Raw genomic sequence first — 16006 nt, 5'->3', positions numbered from 1 at the left:
AGATGGACAGAGTCCAGCACCAGCAGCCTGCGTCTGGTCATTCTCACCCTCCCCTGACCAGGGAGGAGCTCTGGGGGAGGACATTCCTGGTGGTCACTGCCCAGGGTAGAGAGCGAGACCTGGAAGGGATCATCTGAACTTGGTACGTTATCACTGGTGTCCATCAGTGTCTGCCCTGCCTGGATTTCACTCCTCAGGACACCTGGACCAGGTGTCTGTGTAGGTGTAGGGCAGGTACTGAGGGCACTAGTGGGGACAGGGCCACAGCAGCCTGTCCCTTTGGTTTATGCTGAAGCACTGCCGGCTGCCTCCTGCCCCACCCCCTGAAAATCATCTTTGGCCGACATCTGTCTCCCCAGGGGCTTCGCTGTTTGCAATGAGCTTGAAATTCTCCTTCAGGAATCCACAGCCCCCTTACGGGAGGTGCCTGCGGTGTTTCCGGGGCTCGTCTGATGTGCCTCTCAACCTGAACTTGTACAGAGGTCCCGAGTCCCCCCCCAAACTGTCTTCTCCTGTTTGCTTCTTCAGTGGCAATGCTGCTTTAGTTGCTCAGACTTGCTGTCATTCCTGACGTTCTACCTCCACCTTCTCACCCTCACATCCAGTCCATGCCTCCTCTGCAAAATATGCGCTGACTGGGCCACACCTCAGCCCCCCAGGGCAGCGCTGGCCTGACCCACACAGTCTCCAGGTGGAGGCCTCCCAGGCCTCGGCTTCTGTGGACCCGCTGGACCAGGCTGTCACAGCTCAACCAGGTCACCCCCCTCTGCAGCCTCCCAGCCCCCCATTCGCTCAGCACAAATGCCAGGGCTCTGGGGTCCCGACCTGCCCCCTCTCCGGCTGCAGCTCCATCCCCCCCCATCCACCCCTCTCCTCCTGCCTCTGACAGGGACACCGGGTGGCTCCCCGCTCGGGCTCCCAGGGCCTGCTCCCTCACTGCCCCCCCCCACCCCATCCCCTCTCAGCTAGGCCTTCCTTCACTAGCTTCTCCAAATTAAACAAAAACCCAGAAGTATGCCTCCCCCCCCCCCCCCCCCGCCAACAACAATAACAACAAAAGAACATTCACTGCAGGCTTTTTAATATTAAAAAGGGGACATACAGGTTCTCAGGTCCGATGCTGAGAATGGTAAAGAGGTTATGATAAGTTTCACCCTGAGACAGACATTGTGAGTGCATTAAAAAAACGCGGAGGTACACTAAAAAAGAAGAAAGTGAGACAGGCTGGGACCTGGGACCGGGGACACTTCGCTGCAGCGCTTGCACCTGCACAAATGTCTCCTCGAGCAATAGAATACAAAGAAACTCTAAGGGACTAAAAATAACTGCACGCATGCGCAGTTGGGGAGCAAGTATGACCAATAAGATACAAAAAGGCCACAAACCAGCCGCCCTTTCTCTGGTGCCAGGAGCAAAAGCAGGGTGCTGCAGATGATACCCGCACACAGCACCACCAAGGGGGTGCGCAGATCACCGAAGCCACCCCTCCAGCCCGACCCACCCATCGGCCCCCACTCTCACCCCATTTAAGGGACCAGCTCACCCGTGCCCTGGGGAGCGCTCACTCGCTGTGCTCACTCGCTGTCCTGCCGCAGGGGCCCCAGCCTGAATTTCTCATCTGGCCTCTTATCAATTTCTGTTACTTGAAAAAGAGTCCCAGGACCCACATCGGTAACAAAGGGTAGGGAAAACAGCAGCAAGGACGCCGCCGGACGTTCCGCGTCCCCCTCTGTTCTCCCGCACACTCATCTCCCAGGGGCCGCGAGTCCCACTGGCTCGCCTCGTTTACTGTGTTTCTCTGCAAGAGCAGCGATCCTGCGTGTTCTGTCCCCTGCGTGCAGACCATGCCAGGACAAAAGCCGGAGACCGTACTGCTGGTGGAACGCGGGGCCGGGAGGGGAGGCCAGGCCACCCCCGAGGTTTGGGGGTACGGCTGGGCCGTGGAGACGAGCTGTGGGAGTGGGAGCCTGAGATGCTCACGGGAGCAGACCCCACCCTCCAACTTTGGAAGCAGATGCTTCCCCCCCGGGGCAGTGGGCCACCCCTCTGCCACACGGAAGCAGCACACTTTTCTAAATAAAAAGGAATCCATTCCTGTTCACTACGGAAGTTGTTGAAACTGTAACGAAACAGACGTAAAATAAGGACATCATCTACATTCACAGTGTAACCAGGTTACCGTTTTGGTGCCTTTCCGTTCAGTTTTATGTGTGTGCATGTGTATGTGTGTGTACCCAATATAATTGCATTTTGCTCTGCCTTTACCCCACCATGAGCATCTTTCTGTATTATTACCAGCAAACACATTTTAGTGGTGGCATAATATTCCTTTCTACGGATGTATTTGTTTAATATCCTCCTGCTCTCTGGGCACATCCCCTATTGTGCCTTTAGGATATGTTTCTAGAGAGGAATGGTTGGTTCAAGGACTTTTGACCGTATGAGAAAATGGCCTTAGACAGGTTGCCTCATCACTGAAGCCCCGTTTCATGACACCCTCGTCAGTACCCGTGATTGGTAATTTTCCAGTGCATTGATTTGCTAGCTGAACCCTGGTAAGCGGTTGCCACAGCAACAGCACGGCCTTGGCCCTGGTGAGTGGGGGGCCCAGATCACTCATTTCTTTGTGCCGTTGGGGGGTGGTGGCCGCGGACTCATGGGACTTGGGGCTGGTGAACCTGGCAGGACCGCCCAGAACTGGAGGCTCACTGCAGACGTGACGGGTGCCAGCAAGGCCGCAGGCTGGCTCCTTGGGTTCTCTTGCCAGAGATGGAAGCAGGGAAAGTTCCGACTATAGTCGCAACATCATTGCCCTCTGGATTATTTCGTAACACAAAACCCGGAACCGGTCACTAACAAGGGGAAGGGGATTTCTTTATGGTAAAAACTTTATTTACTATTTATAAATACATTGCAAGACGAACTTTTCAAAAATACCTTTTTTTTTTTCTCAAAAACTTAATTAAAAAAATAAAGGAAAGCTAACAGGTAGGCAGAACATCTTGAGATCCCTTTGTGTTCTCCAGGAGGGCTGTGTGCAGCGTGCATCCAACCAGAGGCTGCAGTGAGGCGGCTGCGGGCCCCTCCCCACTCTCCTGCCAGACCTGGAGGGTGGCCTCAGGGAGAGTGGCTGCGCCCTGGGCACGAGCCCCCTCCCTCCGTCGTGGCCGTGTTTATATTCTCTAGCATTGCTTACAGTTCGTCTAGGATTATCTAGTATAGGTGCTATCATATTTGGACGATGACGTATACACTGTGAACAGTCATGAAGAGGGTATTCTCTCTGCGTGTACGTGTGACTTAGAAAGAAAAGGAGGAAGTCCAAGTGTAGCAAGCAAGGGGGATTCTCTGTGTTCTCCCAGTGTCCTCGACCGGCTCCCCAGCAAGCCATTCGTCTTCCAGGTTAGATAGAATCATTATTTTTTACATGGTGCCAAGGAGGACAAAAGGGGAGAGATGAAAATAAACCTCTTTTGTCTTTAAGGAGCTTATCCTCAAGAATACACTTGCTCTTGAATTGTTGAGTGGGAAAACACTATTTTCTGCAGTCATTGGAGAACCAGGCTATTATTCGTGATGCCTCTGGCTGTCACCCTGCCCCCCCTGCCCCACGGGGCCTCAGCAAAGGCTGTGTCTTCAGGAAGCTGCCTGACAAAGAAGGGTCAGAAATCCCCACCTCTGTAGGTTCCCAGAGTTCCCTAGAACATTCTTGGTCATTATTATTATTTTTTTTGTGTGTGCAAGATTCCACCTTATTCTCTCCACTAGTTTCCAAGCAGTGCAGGTCCCTTGAAGATACAAAATATCTTCTTGGTCCAGGGACCCTGGCCCTTGCTTCAAAGATGTAGCTCCAGGTGGGTGCGTCGTGATGTGCAGGCATCAGAGGGCAGGACGTTCCTCTTCTCGATGAGGCCTTGTCTCATCTTACATGTGGGGACGAAGCGTGCGTCTACATAAGCAACACCGTCGCTAAGGCATGAAGTGGAGGGTTGGCTGCGTCGGCAAACACGTGGGGAGGGTTCCAGGGCGGTGTGAGCTACGGCCGTGCCGTGCTTGAGCTTACAGGTATTTTTATAGGAAGCAACAAGAAGAATCAAACTGCGTTTCACTGACTACTGGGAAGTGGAAAGATGCCAAGTTCACCATCTGGAAGAAAACTAGGCATTTCAAACATCTCTCTCTAAACTTTGGTTTAAAAAAAAAAAAAAAAATCAATTCACCACAAAAAGAAATTGAAATCGAGGCTGTGGCCAGCTGCTGATCATGTCCTTGGCAGTCTTTTGTGCAAAATAAGGCATATTTGAGCTCCACATGAACTAAAACAGAAAGAAAAAGGAATGTATTGAAATAACTCCCCCCAAATCAAAAGGGCTCAGTGCCCACGCTGGGACCATCAGGCATGATACCCAGGCAACTGGCAGGGTGGAGGCTCATTCCACACTTTATAACAAAGCAGAGAACACCATGAGACGCCCACGGTGTTCACTAACATAATCATCCTGAAATTACAATTATTTTTTCCAACTTGCGAGGAAACAGAACTTATCACTAAAAATGACAGTTTCTTCTGTTTACTTAAATTTGTCTTGAGACGATGAAATATATTTATCGTTTTTCCAATAGCTCTCTCATTTATGAAAAAAGATTTTTAAATATGATTTCATTCTTCCACGCGATGGTTTGAAATTTCATTTTCATGTTAGATTTAAAGAAACTTTATTAACATGCTATTTATCATAGACTCTCAGAATAGCCATAATGTATTTTACTGGAAAGAAAAAGCCACATCTTTTAGAAACATACTCCTTTAACAAGTTCTTTTCGATGAAAACAGTTTACACGTGAAGATAAATGAACCATCAGGCTCATGGGGGGAAAAGCTTAACTCTGGAAATCTTACGTCGTGTATGAATGTTTAAGTGTTCTAAGATCTTTAAAATGAGGCAATGCTATGTTTAAAATGGATAACCAACAAGGACCTACTGTATATAGCACAGGGAACTCTGCTCAATATTCTGTAACAACCTAACTGGGAAAAGAATTTGAGAAAGAATAGATACATGTATGTGTATAACTGAAGAATCACTCTGTTGTACACCTGAAACTAACACAACATCGTTAATCAACTATACTCTAATGTAAAATAAAAAGGTAAAAAAAAACGAGGCTAAGTATCTCTAAGACAACCTGGCCATAGACCCTCTTTCCTGCTCTGGTTTGGGCGGGTTGAGGGCTCATGTCTCGTGTGGGTCTGTCCTCCAGGCCAGTGCCGCTTCTGGGTCGCCAGCCCCTGGGATCTATAGATGCCCCTCCCACCAGGGTGGGTCCCGCGCCCCCCCCCCACCCCCCGCTCCGGATCCCACCGGCGCCCAGGGCTTACGTGGCCGCAGTTTACTTGCTCTCCATGCTGTAGCAGTGCACGTCCCCTTTCCCCTTCACGTCGAAGCCCGGGAGGGGCTGCCCGTACTTATCCACGCACCAGCAGAAGCCCCGCTTCCTGCCTTTGGAAGGGCGGCACTGTGGGCAGAGCACAAATGATCCAGTGAGCCCCGGGGAGGCCCCGCCGAGGGGGTCCTGACGACGGGGGCAGGTGGTCAGCACCCAGGATGGTTTCCCAGCACGGCCTCTGCTATGCTGAGGAAGCACAGCTGATCAAGGCCTTGTGCGCACAGCGTGTGTCTGGGGGCGTGTTGGGCAGGTATGAGTGCCCCAAGAAAGCAGGGGTCCTGGTGGTTTTGTGTCCCTCAGGGTCTCGCTGGGGTGGACATTGGACCCTGTTGGTCCTACAGGTCTATCTGCTGAATGGGGGGGAATGATAATGTCCCATCTGCCCTGTGCTTGTCACATTTGGGTCTTTCAGAGCACACCCCGAGCTGTGTATATGGTACCTTCTCAGGGTGAGTTTGCTGAATAAGTGACTGACAGAAATATATGAAAAGGCAAAGAGACCAGTGGCCACTGAACAGGATGGGGCCCTCTAATCGAGGCCACTCCCACCAACACTTTGAACATGGCCCTGTGTTCTGTGACTAATTCCGTAGGTACTGAGGTAGGAGTCATCCAATTAGAAAGTCCACTGAGATGCTCCCAGAGCGTGATCTGAAATCTACAGAGGTACACTCACTATGCCTTAAAATAACAATGTATCTGATCCTTTACAGCGGGTCACCATCAGGAAGGCACGGGTGTGGAAGGGACCAACATGGGACCTCAGGGTAAGCTTCCTGCCATAGGACCTCACGTCAGGCTTCTGGGAAATTCTCTGCAACAGTTAATAAAAACATCCCTCCACGGTGCAGTTCTAACGTGTCTGGGTCCCTCTATGGCTAGTAAAGGGCTCCAGGGAGGCCTGGCATTGCTCTGTGGGTCGGGAGGGAGGAGCGGACAGCGGGAAGATACCAGGATTTAGGGATTTAGGGGAAGCCCCTCAGAGGTCGTGGGTGTGGCAGGAACCGGAAGCAACGGCTGCAGCCAGAGGACTTGGTGGAGGGCTGGTCTCTCCTCCGCATGAGCGGCTGGTGCGAGAGAAAGGAGCTGCGCGGGCAGCGCTCACCTGCTTTTTCTTGTAGAAGCCCTTCTTGTCGCAGTTGGGAATGTGGATACCCCTGGGGCTGAGCATGTTCAGGAACTTGAGATGGTTCAGCGTGTCCTCCATTTCCCGGCGGCAGGGCCCCTGGGGAGAAGACACGGGTTACCTGGGAACTGCCCGCCTGACAATACCCTGCAACGCCCAGGGAACCGGCCATGTGCTCTTGAGCGTCTTTCGCCCGACTTAGCTGTCACCGTTCCCACGCAGCTGCCAACCAGGGCTCCCTGTCTCTCTTGTGATTCCCCAGAGCAAGGCACAGAACCGGGACAGGGACCCACAGGCCAGGACACTCGGAGGCCAAGTGAACACCTCTTGTGAGAACACTTCTCTGCCCTGCAGGGGCCTGGAGGGCAGCACACTGGTTCTCAGGAGACCTCTGCCATAGGGGAGGGTCAATATCCCTTCTGTAAGGAGGGGCTCTTCGCTGCCCGCTGAATCAGCAGGACCAGTGGAATAACTGCCGGGGCTCTTGAGTAAAGGGCAACCCTGTGATCTCCACATGCCCAGGCCGGGCAGCCCCACCCTCATCAGCAAGAGGAAAAGCGCTCACGTATTCCGTCTCACGCTTGGACTCGGAGGAGAAGTTCTGGGTGTCTGTGCTCTGAGACTCATAGTCGACCTTGTAGCGCTGGCTGTCCTTGGCGTGTCCTTTCTTGATGACGTCCATCTTGGTGTGGACGGGGTGGAATTTGGAGTCGGGCACCCTGTGCGTGCCGGTCAGGGCCTGGTTCTCTGTGCTCCCCATGCTGTGGTCTTCCTCTGACTCGCTGCCATTTCCTTGAAAGACACAAGGGAGACACAGACTTGAGGGTCATTGACATTTAACGACGAAATCTTACCATTTTGACCAAGTCCGAACCAAATGGAAGTGTGATTCAACAATTCCGAGTAAGTTTAGAAAAACACCTTGGTAAAGTATTATTCCATAATACTAGTGGTGAATGGTACGCCCTTGGTCTCAAGAAGGCATCTTTTAAAAATGAAAACTGCAGGGCTTCCCTGGTGGCGCAGTGGTTGAGAATCTGCCTGCTAATGCAGGGGACATGGGTTCGAGCCCTGGTCCGGGAAGATCCCACATGCCGCGGAGCAACTGGGCCCGTGAGCCACAGCTACTGAGCCTGCGCGTCTGGAGCCTGTGCTCTGCAACAAGAGAGGCCGCGATAGTGAGAGGCCCGCGCACCGCAATTAAGAGTGGTCCCCACTCGCCGCAACTAGAGAAAGCCCTCGCACAGAAACAAAGACCCAACACAGCCAAAAAAAAAAAAAAATAATAATAATAATAAAAAATGAAAACCGACATGTGCTATTACAAAGTAGGTGCAGCTGAAGAAAAATGCTTTTCATGCTCTCAGCTTTCAAGTACCTCTCATCCTCCACCAGGAGGGGGCAGACCCGAGCCAGGGAAGGCTCCGAGGCCCACTCAGAAATCCCTCAGGGATGCCCCAGTGCGGGCCTCCCACTTGTGGACTCGTGGACAAGCACGTCCTCTGCCCCACCCGGCCCTGCTGAATCAGAAGCGCTGGGGCGATGGCAGAAACCTGGGAGGCAGCAAGCCCCAGGGATTCTGATTCCAGCCAGTCCTAAGTGCCACCAGGCAAAGGGCTCAGATGGGGAAACTGAATTCTCCACAAAGCACCTTTGCCTCAGGCCCCTGGACTCGTGAGGCATGTTTGGTAGTGTTTCATAGGTCTCGCTGTCACATCTCTCACTGTCCGTGCAGGGTCTGGAACACCCAGAAGAGCTGCACGGACCCTGCGGATCCTGGGGCACTGTCCTGCGTGAGTCCTTCCTTGTTTGTTTGCACAGGAGCAAATGGGATGAGGACATCACCAAACAAGGCTTACCATCCTTTGTGCCAAAGAGCTTCACTCTGAAAAGGAAGCCACTTCCTGCAGATCTCTGATTGTAATCAAACTAATGAAGACACACTTGCTATTGATATTGGAATGTCCACAGCGTCACTGGGATTTGAAGTATACTGACTAAATGTGCAGCTGATATGGAAGCAGAATGCTCTCTGTTCCTTTTCCAGGATGAACTTGGGCCGGCTAAGGGAGAAGGGCCAGTGGGGAGCCCCTTCCTCTTGCCTGGTTCTATGCAGCCAGGTAACTGTCATAGGATGGCTTCACTCTGATGAGCAGAGTCCCGATGTCTCCCCCTCCCAGGGGGGGCTCAGTTCGCTATCTGATCCCGCATCTACTACACCTGGGGTGCCGAGCGCACTGCTCCAGCTGACCTGTTCTCTACCCTCCCGAGATCTGGCCCATCGAGGCGGCAGCCCGCTCACCTGCCTGGAAGCCTGCCAAGGCCTCTGGCTCTAGGCTCCGAGGAGCAAATGTCTAGCTCTGGCTTGGAGAATGCTTCTGGAGGGTTGAGAAGGGCTGAAAGATACTCTGCTTCTGTTGCAGAAGCCCCGCTCTCTCCTGCAGGCATCTCGGGCAGGTGCGCTCACAGGGGTGTTTGGGGAAGTCCCCGTTCTCTCTGGGTTTCGATTTCCTCACCCGGGAAAAGAAACAGTTCCATGAGGAGGAGAAGTTGCAAAGTTCCCAAGGGGTCTGGTGTTTGGAGAAGCACAAATTCATCCAGCCCAGCAACCCACAGAGTAAGTTTTTAATTGGTAGAATTTGGTTTCAATTTCCTTTAATCTTAGTTTTATTTTTTTGTTTTCTTTTTCAGGGAAGTACTGGGGCAAAGGGGATGCTAAGAATATGTAAATGAATATATTTGCATTTCTTTTCCAAGAACTCTGAGTAATTTCTTAAACTTCCTTGGTTTCTTTCTAATGCCTGCTGAGAGAGGGAGAGAAAACCGTTCCATTTAAGCCACAGATAATTTTCTTAAACTTTTGACTGTTATTTAAATTTACCCCCCCCCCCCAGTGGATTTTAGAAGTCACTTAGATCTTTTCATAATTTTATAATAAACCACATCAACCTATAGTATGGAGCTACTACGACAGTAATCATAATTCCCATTAAAGTCCAGCCAAAACTTACAATATCTATAAAAACTTCTAAGATCACTTTCTGAAGATCCAAAAATGAACGGTAACAATGAAGTACACACACAGCAAATGCCCCAACTGCCCTGAGAGACAAATGCATCCAGCAATTCTAACCGTCTACTAGAGCCAGTATATATTTTAGGCAGTTGTAATTTTACCTTTCCACGAGTCTTGAAAGGAAATAGCCTCACCTGGGAGTGGAAATCTGCAGGTAGGGAAATTATAAGGGGATTTCCATCCTTCTAGCCCCAGATGGGGGTTAGCTCACGATGGTCTGTCCAGCTGGTGGCTGGAGGTGAGGGCTTTATCTCCTAGCCTTCAGCGACGCGGGAACTTCATTCACATACCTGAGTGAGGCTGGCTAAGCATGCTTGAAATTTAGAGGAACACCTGCCAACTCCAGAGCCACTTCTTTCTGAACGTCAGGCTGTCCGACCCGGTTCCCACCTCGCTGCTTTTGGGACGCCCCCGGGCCTGAAACTGCTTTGCAAACCGTAAGTCTGTGTAAATCAGTATTTTTAAAGCCAGGTACCATTCCCTACAACGTACCTGCCCACCTTCCCCGTCCAAATCCGCCCTGGCCCATTCCCTACAACGTACCTGCCCACCTTCCCCGTCCAAATCCGCCCTGGCCCATTCCCTGCGCCCCCGGCCCCGCAAGCATCCTCGGCATGGACACGCTCGCTCTTCGTTCGTGGGAAAGAGAAGTCGCGGTCCGGAATTGGGCCGCACAGTACACGCCCACGTTTCGGCGCGGCGCCTGCATGAATGGCTTGAGAAATCTCCTCCGTCCAGGATCTCTCCATTTACCGTTAACCTCTGCATCCCCTCCCTCCCTGCCCAGGAAACCTATAACCCATTTTCGCCGAAAGCGCTTTACAATTTACAAGAACTCTGCACTCAAAGAACGGAGCGAGTAGAGGGCCGGTTGCGGAGGGTCCCTCAGGCGAGCGCCCTCGCCTCGCGGGTCTTCAGCTTCCCCACGTACAACCCTTGGGGTGGGAAGAGCAGCGAAGTCTCCACAGAGGTACCACCTGTGGCCTTGGCCGAGGGGCGCGCTTCGGCGGCGCACCTGGCGTGGGTAGCTCACCTGGCGCGGGCGTTGCGGGCAGCAGGTAGGCGCGCAGGCGGCCGGCGGCGCTGGCGTTGGCGCAGAGCCCGCGGCCGTCCAGCAGCGCTTGTAGCGGGCGCGGCTCGCCGGGCGGCGGCTGGCAGCGGAGGCCGGAGCCGCAGCGCTCGGTGTAGACGCCGCAAAGCTGACCCTCGCGCAGCGCGCACGTCAGGCAGCAGCCGCAGCCCGGCTCGCGCACAAGCTCGGCGCACGGGGGCGCAGGAGGAGGCGGCGCGCACTGGGCCAGGGCACGCGCGTCGCACGGCTCGCAGCGCACCACGGGGCCGGTGCCCGCAGCGCCCGCGCCGGCCCGTGCCGCTGGCGGCCCGTGGAGCAACGCCAGCGCGGTCAGAGCCGCAGTCCAGAGCGCGGGGCGCGCCCGTAGCATGGCACCCGTCGCGGAGGCCCGATGCTGGGCCGGCCGGGGGACGCGGGGACGGGTCGACAGCGAGCGGCGCGAGGATGCGGGAGCGTAGCAGGGAAAGCCCAATCCTCAGCGCGGAGCAGCCGCGCTCGCATCTGGGCGGCCTGGGTGCGCCAGCCGCTATATAGAAGCCGGGTGGCCGAGGACACGCCCCGGAACGGCGCGCCGTCTGCGGGGAGGGGGGCGGGGGCGGGCCGGCGCGGACCCGGCTCCCCGGGCCCGCGCCTCGCCCTGTGCGGCCTGGCCGAGTGCGGGGGCGCGTAGCGCGCGGCCGCCCGCGCACCTGCTTCGCTCGCTCATGCCCGGCGCCCCCCCCCCCCACACCCCCCCCACCCCTCGGTCCCCGGGAACTCGGCAGCACCACCACCCCGCCGTCCCAGGTGCCTCCGGCCACCCAGGCGCCTCGGCCACCCCGGCATCTCCGGCGCCCCAGGCCACCCCAGCGCCCCTGACCTTGGCCACCCCGTTGCAGCCGCCCTTCTCCCTCTGCGCCCCAGGCTGAGGTCGATCCGTGGCGAGATGGTGTCAGGGAAACTGGTGAGCGCAGCTCTTCACCGTGTGTACTTGGCAAAGCTTTGCAAAATTCAGTTCCTTGGGTCGGGGGATGAATTTCTGAATGAGGATACCCTATTCGCATCGGGGTCTCGGGGAGCCGAGGACTCGGGGTTTTATCATTAGCACCTACCTTCCCCCCACAAATGCGCATCTGCAGGTGCGCACGTGGTTTTCGTCCTTTCCACGTAACTTCTCAAAGCGGTGAGGGCTCACACTTGCCGTCTGTACGCAAGCACCTGGTTAGCAAAGTGGGCCGGCGGCGAGTGGGTCCTTAGCAGGGCTTGTCAGAGGTTTCACATCACGCCTGTTCTTGTTTTAGGCATTGTTTTCAAATAGAGCTTACATTCACCACAAAAGAATATAAAAAACAATAAAGCCAGCACTGCTGAAGCGCGATTAATAACCTAAGTCCTTAAAATTGGTGACTTTCACTATCATTTTTTCAGGTCACTTTGTATTCCTGTACTAAGTTTCCTGCGGTGCGTTGAAGTGGAGACTTTGGGATTCTCGCTCATCTGTGAAATGTGAACACTTTGCACTAGTGGGGGGGAAGTCCTTAAAATTGGTGATTTTCACTATCATTTTTTCAGGTCACTTTGTATTCCTGTACCAAGTTTCCTGCGGTGCGTTGAAGTGGAGACTTTGGGATTCTCGCTCATCTGTGAAATGTAAACACTTTGCACTAGTGGGGGGAAGTCCGAGAGCACAATTGCGCCGGGAGGTCTCGGTGAATCTGGTGGGCCGGCTCCGTGCGGGTCTTTTCAACTGTGTCTGCGCGCCCCTTCCCTAGGTGACCAACAGAGGACGCCAGTGGTCCAGGATTGAATTTGGAATTACACTTTCAAGGCTCTTACAAAGAGCGTGTGGATCAGCGGTGGGAAGCGGCGAGACCACGTAGAAAACGGGTACTTGCCCCAGGAGGAGGATAGGTGTCTAGGAGGAGCCTTTTGCAGTTTGCAGTAGACACAGCAAATCAGGACCTCCTTGCATTCCCTCCTCCACCCCGGGCAGAGCTCTGCGCAGCCGTGGGTGAAGTTAACGTGGTCTCTATTCTGTGTGTGTCCGTGTATGTGTGTATCTATCTACATCACCATACATCGCCTCCTTTTAGTAAATTGGGAAGGCCGATTTACTCCTGGCAAATAAACAAATAAATAATAAAATAATAGTAATAATTGAGGCTTTACAAAGGAGAACAGATGAAAGGCAAACAGAGAGGGTCTTGTCTCCACCGGCCCGCAAAGGCACAGCCCCTCATGTCCCTGTCGCGCCCCACCTCCTTCCCCGGCGCTCAGGCTAGATTGCCCTGTTTACTGTGAACTGTGCCATAACCATCGCTGTCTATTCCCTTTCTCCTGTACCACTCCTTGTACCTGTATGTCATCTGCTTTGACAGCCAAGAACAGGGTCTCCAGTTTCATTGGAAAATTGAAACAAAACACGTGTTCCTTAATAGCTAACCATGGGGAACTTGACTCTGATATTCCGGTCGGTTTCTGTATCAGAAGATTCTTGGGGTGGCAGGTCTGCCTCTGTTTAGCACAGTGTTATACCCGGGGCTGAGCTGGTCTTTGGTCAGTGTGACACTTTTTATCAGCATTATCTATTTTATTTTATTTTTGGCTGCCTTGTGTCTTTGTTGCCGCACACGGGCATTTCTCTGGTTGCGGCGAGTAGCAGGGGCTACTCTTCGTTGCGGTGCGCAGGCTTCTCATTGCGGTGGCTTCTCTTTTTGGGAGCACGGGCTCTAGGTGGGCGGGCTTCAGTAGTTGTGGCACACGGACTCAGCAGTTGTGGCTCGTGGGCTCTAGAGCGCAGGCTCAGTAGTTGTGGCGCACGGGCTTAGTTGCTCCGCGGCATGTGGGATCTTCCCGGACCAGGGCTCGGACCCGTGTCTCCTCCATTGGCAGGCGGAGATTCTTAACCACTGCGCCACCGGGTAAGCCCAGGGAAGCCCCTACCAGCATCATCATCTAAGTAGCGGACAAGGGAAGCCCAGGGAGAATGTCTATAAAGTCACAGACCTCGCCGTGCAGTTGGAGAAAAGGTGAGTGTTCTGCGCGGAGTCCCTAGGGGGCGCCTAAGCGTCAGGATGTCTCTGAACAAGCCAGAGACCAAGAAAACTAAAGGTTACACTGTAACTTGTAATAACATTCCACAACAGCGTTTTATAGACTCTCGTGACCTTTCTCGTGAAATCTTGCAAAGTAAATCTGGGGCAGTGATGTGGGGAGAGTTGTGTTTCAATTTTTAGTCGTTTTTATTTCACAAAACTGCAGGGAACCACAACCCCCTCCTCCCCCCACCATGGAATATAGTTGTTGCAGGGAAGACTTGGGGACTTGGATGGGCTAACACTTAATTTTGTGGCATTCTAGTTAATTTTGTCAAACTACCAATTTATCTGGCGTTTGTGGTTATTAACATAAAGTGGTCGGTAGGCAAGATGGCTTTTCCCCTGGTGAAGGTACTTGGCATAAATTGCTGAATAGTTGTAAAGTAGCAGACAACCATTGGCATAACAGACAGGAGACAGGATGGGATGTATCCCTTTTCACTAACAAAATTCAGTTGGCCTGATGATGAGGGGTGACTGCTGGGGTCAGCCTGGTTATTTTCACCTCTTGACAGAAGCCACTCATCTCTTGGAGTAGCTCACAGGCACCTTGTCTCCATATGACGTCCACTTCCCTTGCTTCTCTTCTGCCCTAGCTGGACACACCAGCCTATGGTCTCTCTCCCTGCCCCTAGCAGCAAGCCCTCTCTTCTACGTCCCAGAGGTGTGGCCGTCAGGTCTACCTACCCCAGTAGACTCTGAACAGAAATGTCCTAACTCCTAGAGGGGAGTGTTGTTATGGACCTAGTTTCAGGGGTCGGTGCCACTCTGCCTAAAGCTTTGCCATTTCCCACTAGAGGAGGTGTGGGTGGGGAAAGGGAACCTAATTTCCCCTCCATCAGATGGCCTGCTAGGTAAGTCTCCTGAGTTTGGGGATGCATGAGGACATTACTGCTGAGAAGAACACTAGAAATGACCCTAATCTACAAATGACACCATTAAGAGTTTATCTGTCCACAAACTGAGCACTTCCGTGTGCTGGCCACCGGGTCTCACAGGCTGTCTGGAGAGACTGATGGGGACCAGGCAGTGGTGTGCAGTGTGCCCATGAGAAACACAGAAGAGTTGACCAAGTGTGTCTGTGACCCAGGGGAGGGGGCACAGACTCTCCTATGTGGTCGAAAGGAGCTTCAGAGAGGTGAGTTGAGTCTTAAGGAGGGGTACGAGGGCGTGCAAGGACCGCAGCTCTGTGTGCCTGGAGGGATGAGGGAGGCCTTGGAATGGACAGCATGAGTGTTGGCGTGTGTCCTTCAGAGGCGGTGGAATTCTGAGAGGGAAGCTTGATCAAGTGGATTGGGAAAGTGGCACCCGTGGCGTTAGAGCCGGGGACTTCAGAGTTAGTGCCATCCTGCTTGGTCTGACAATTTGGAGATGGATGAAGGGCTTCCAGAGAAAGGGCTTGGGCACGTTGTCAGCAGACGGCAGGCCTTCTGGGATCCCACCCGGTGGAAGGCAGGTTTCTGTTCAGCGCAATGATTCCCTGTCCGCAGCCTTTTCTCTCGCAATAGCATTGCTGTTCCCATGGGCACTGGCACCCATGCCCGTGTAGTCATTTACAGGGCAAGGGCTGTTTCCCTGTTCTGGTCATTCACAGGGGGCCAATTCCTGAGTCTGTCTCAGATCCGGCTTTTGTCCAAGGCTGGAACTTCGGGAACTAAGAGGGAGATTGGGACCTTGATCACAGGAGACCTGAGTGTTTGCCCACCTGCTGGCTCGCTCCCGCCCTTGTTAGCGTCCGAACCGGAGCAGGTTCTGAACCTTGATTCCAAGACCAGGAAAGATCACTGCTGTGTATCTCATGGCATCCATGGAAGGATTAGCTCTTGGACACAGTAATGCCAGTACCTGGGAAGTCAAATTTTATTCCTGTATTCACAGAGCCACCTGAACAAACCTTAGGGGATTTATTCTCAAATGGATTCCAAACCAGAGCTCCCCGCTCCGGATTCCTGACTCATTAGTTCAAATGTTAACATGTTTCCAGTTGCTGCTCTCTTTGGGGATGGGATGCAGCGGTCAAACTGGCCATGGGCATAATAGGGTCTTTCCCTGGCCAATAGGGAGCAAGGAAGATTTGGGGGCCGTTTTCCATTCAGCTGGTTTGCCTCTGGCGCTGACACCAATCCTGTCACCTCCCAACCAGTGATCTCCTTTCTGTTACTCTAGTTTGCATTTTCTAGGATCTTATATGAATGGAATCATACAGT

General features: G+C 53.3%; 1 protein-coding gene across 1 annotated transcript; it reads right to left on the bottom strand.

Moving 5' to 3' along the window:
• Positions 1-2870: 2870 nt before the first annotated feature.
• IGFBP3 (insulin like growth factor binding protein 3) lies at positions 2871-11107 on the bottom strand. Its single transcript, XM_068550263.1, has 5 exons — positions 10684-11107; positions 7140-7366; positions 6554-6673; positions 5381-5517; positions 2871-4316 (listed from the first exon to the last, which is right to left on the bottom strand). The coding sequence occupies exons 1-4, from the start codon at positions 11090-11092 to the stop codon at positions 5392-5394; spliced, it is 882 nt and encodes a 293-aa protein (XP_068406364.1). The 5' UTR covers positions 11093-11107; the 3' UTR covers positions 2871-4316; positions 5381-5391.
• Positions 11108-16006: the final 4899 nt, after the last annotated feature.

Source organism: Eschrichtius robustus, chromosome 8, assembly GCF_028021215.1.
Source record: "Eschrichtius robustus isolate mEscRob2 chromosome 8, mEscRob2.pri, whole genome shotgun sequence".
NCBI lineage: Eukaryota > Metazoa > Chordata > Mammalia > Artiodactyla > Eschrichtiidae > Eschrichtius > Eschrichtius robustus.
This window is presented reverse-complemented; position numbering and strand designations above follow the sequence as displayed.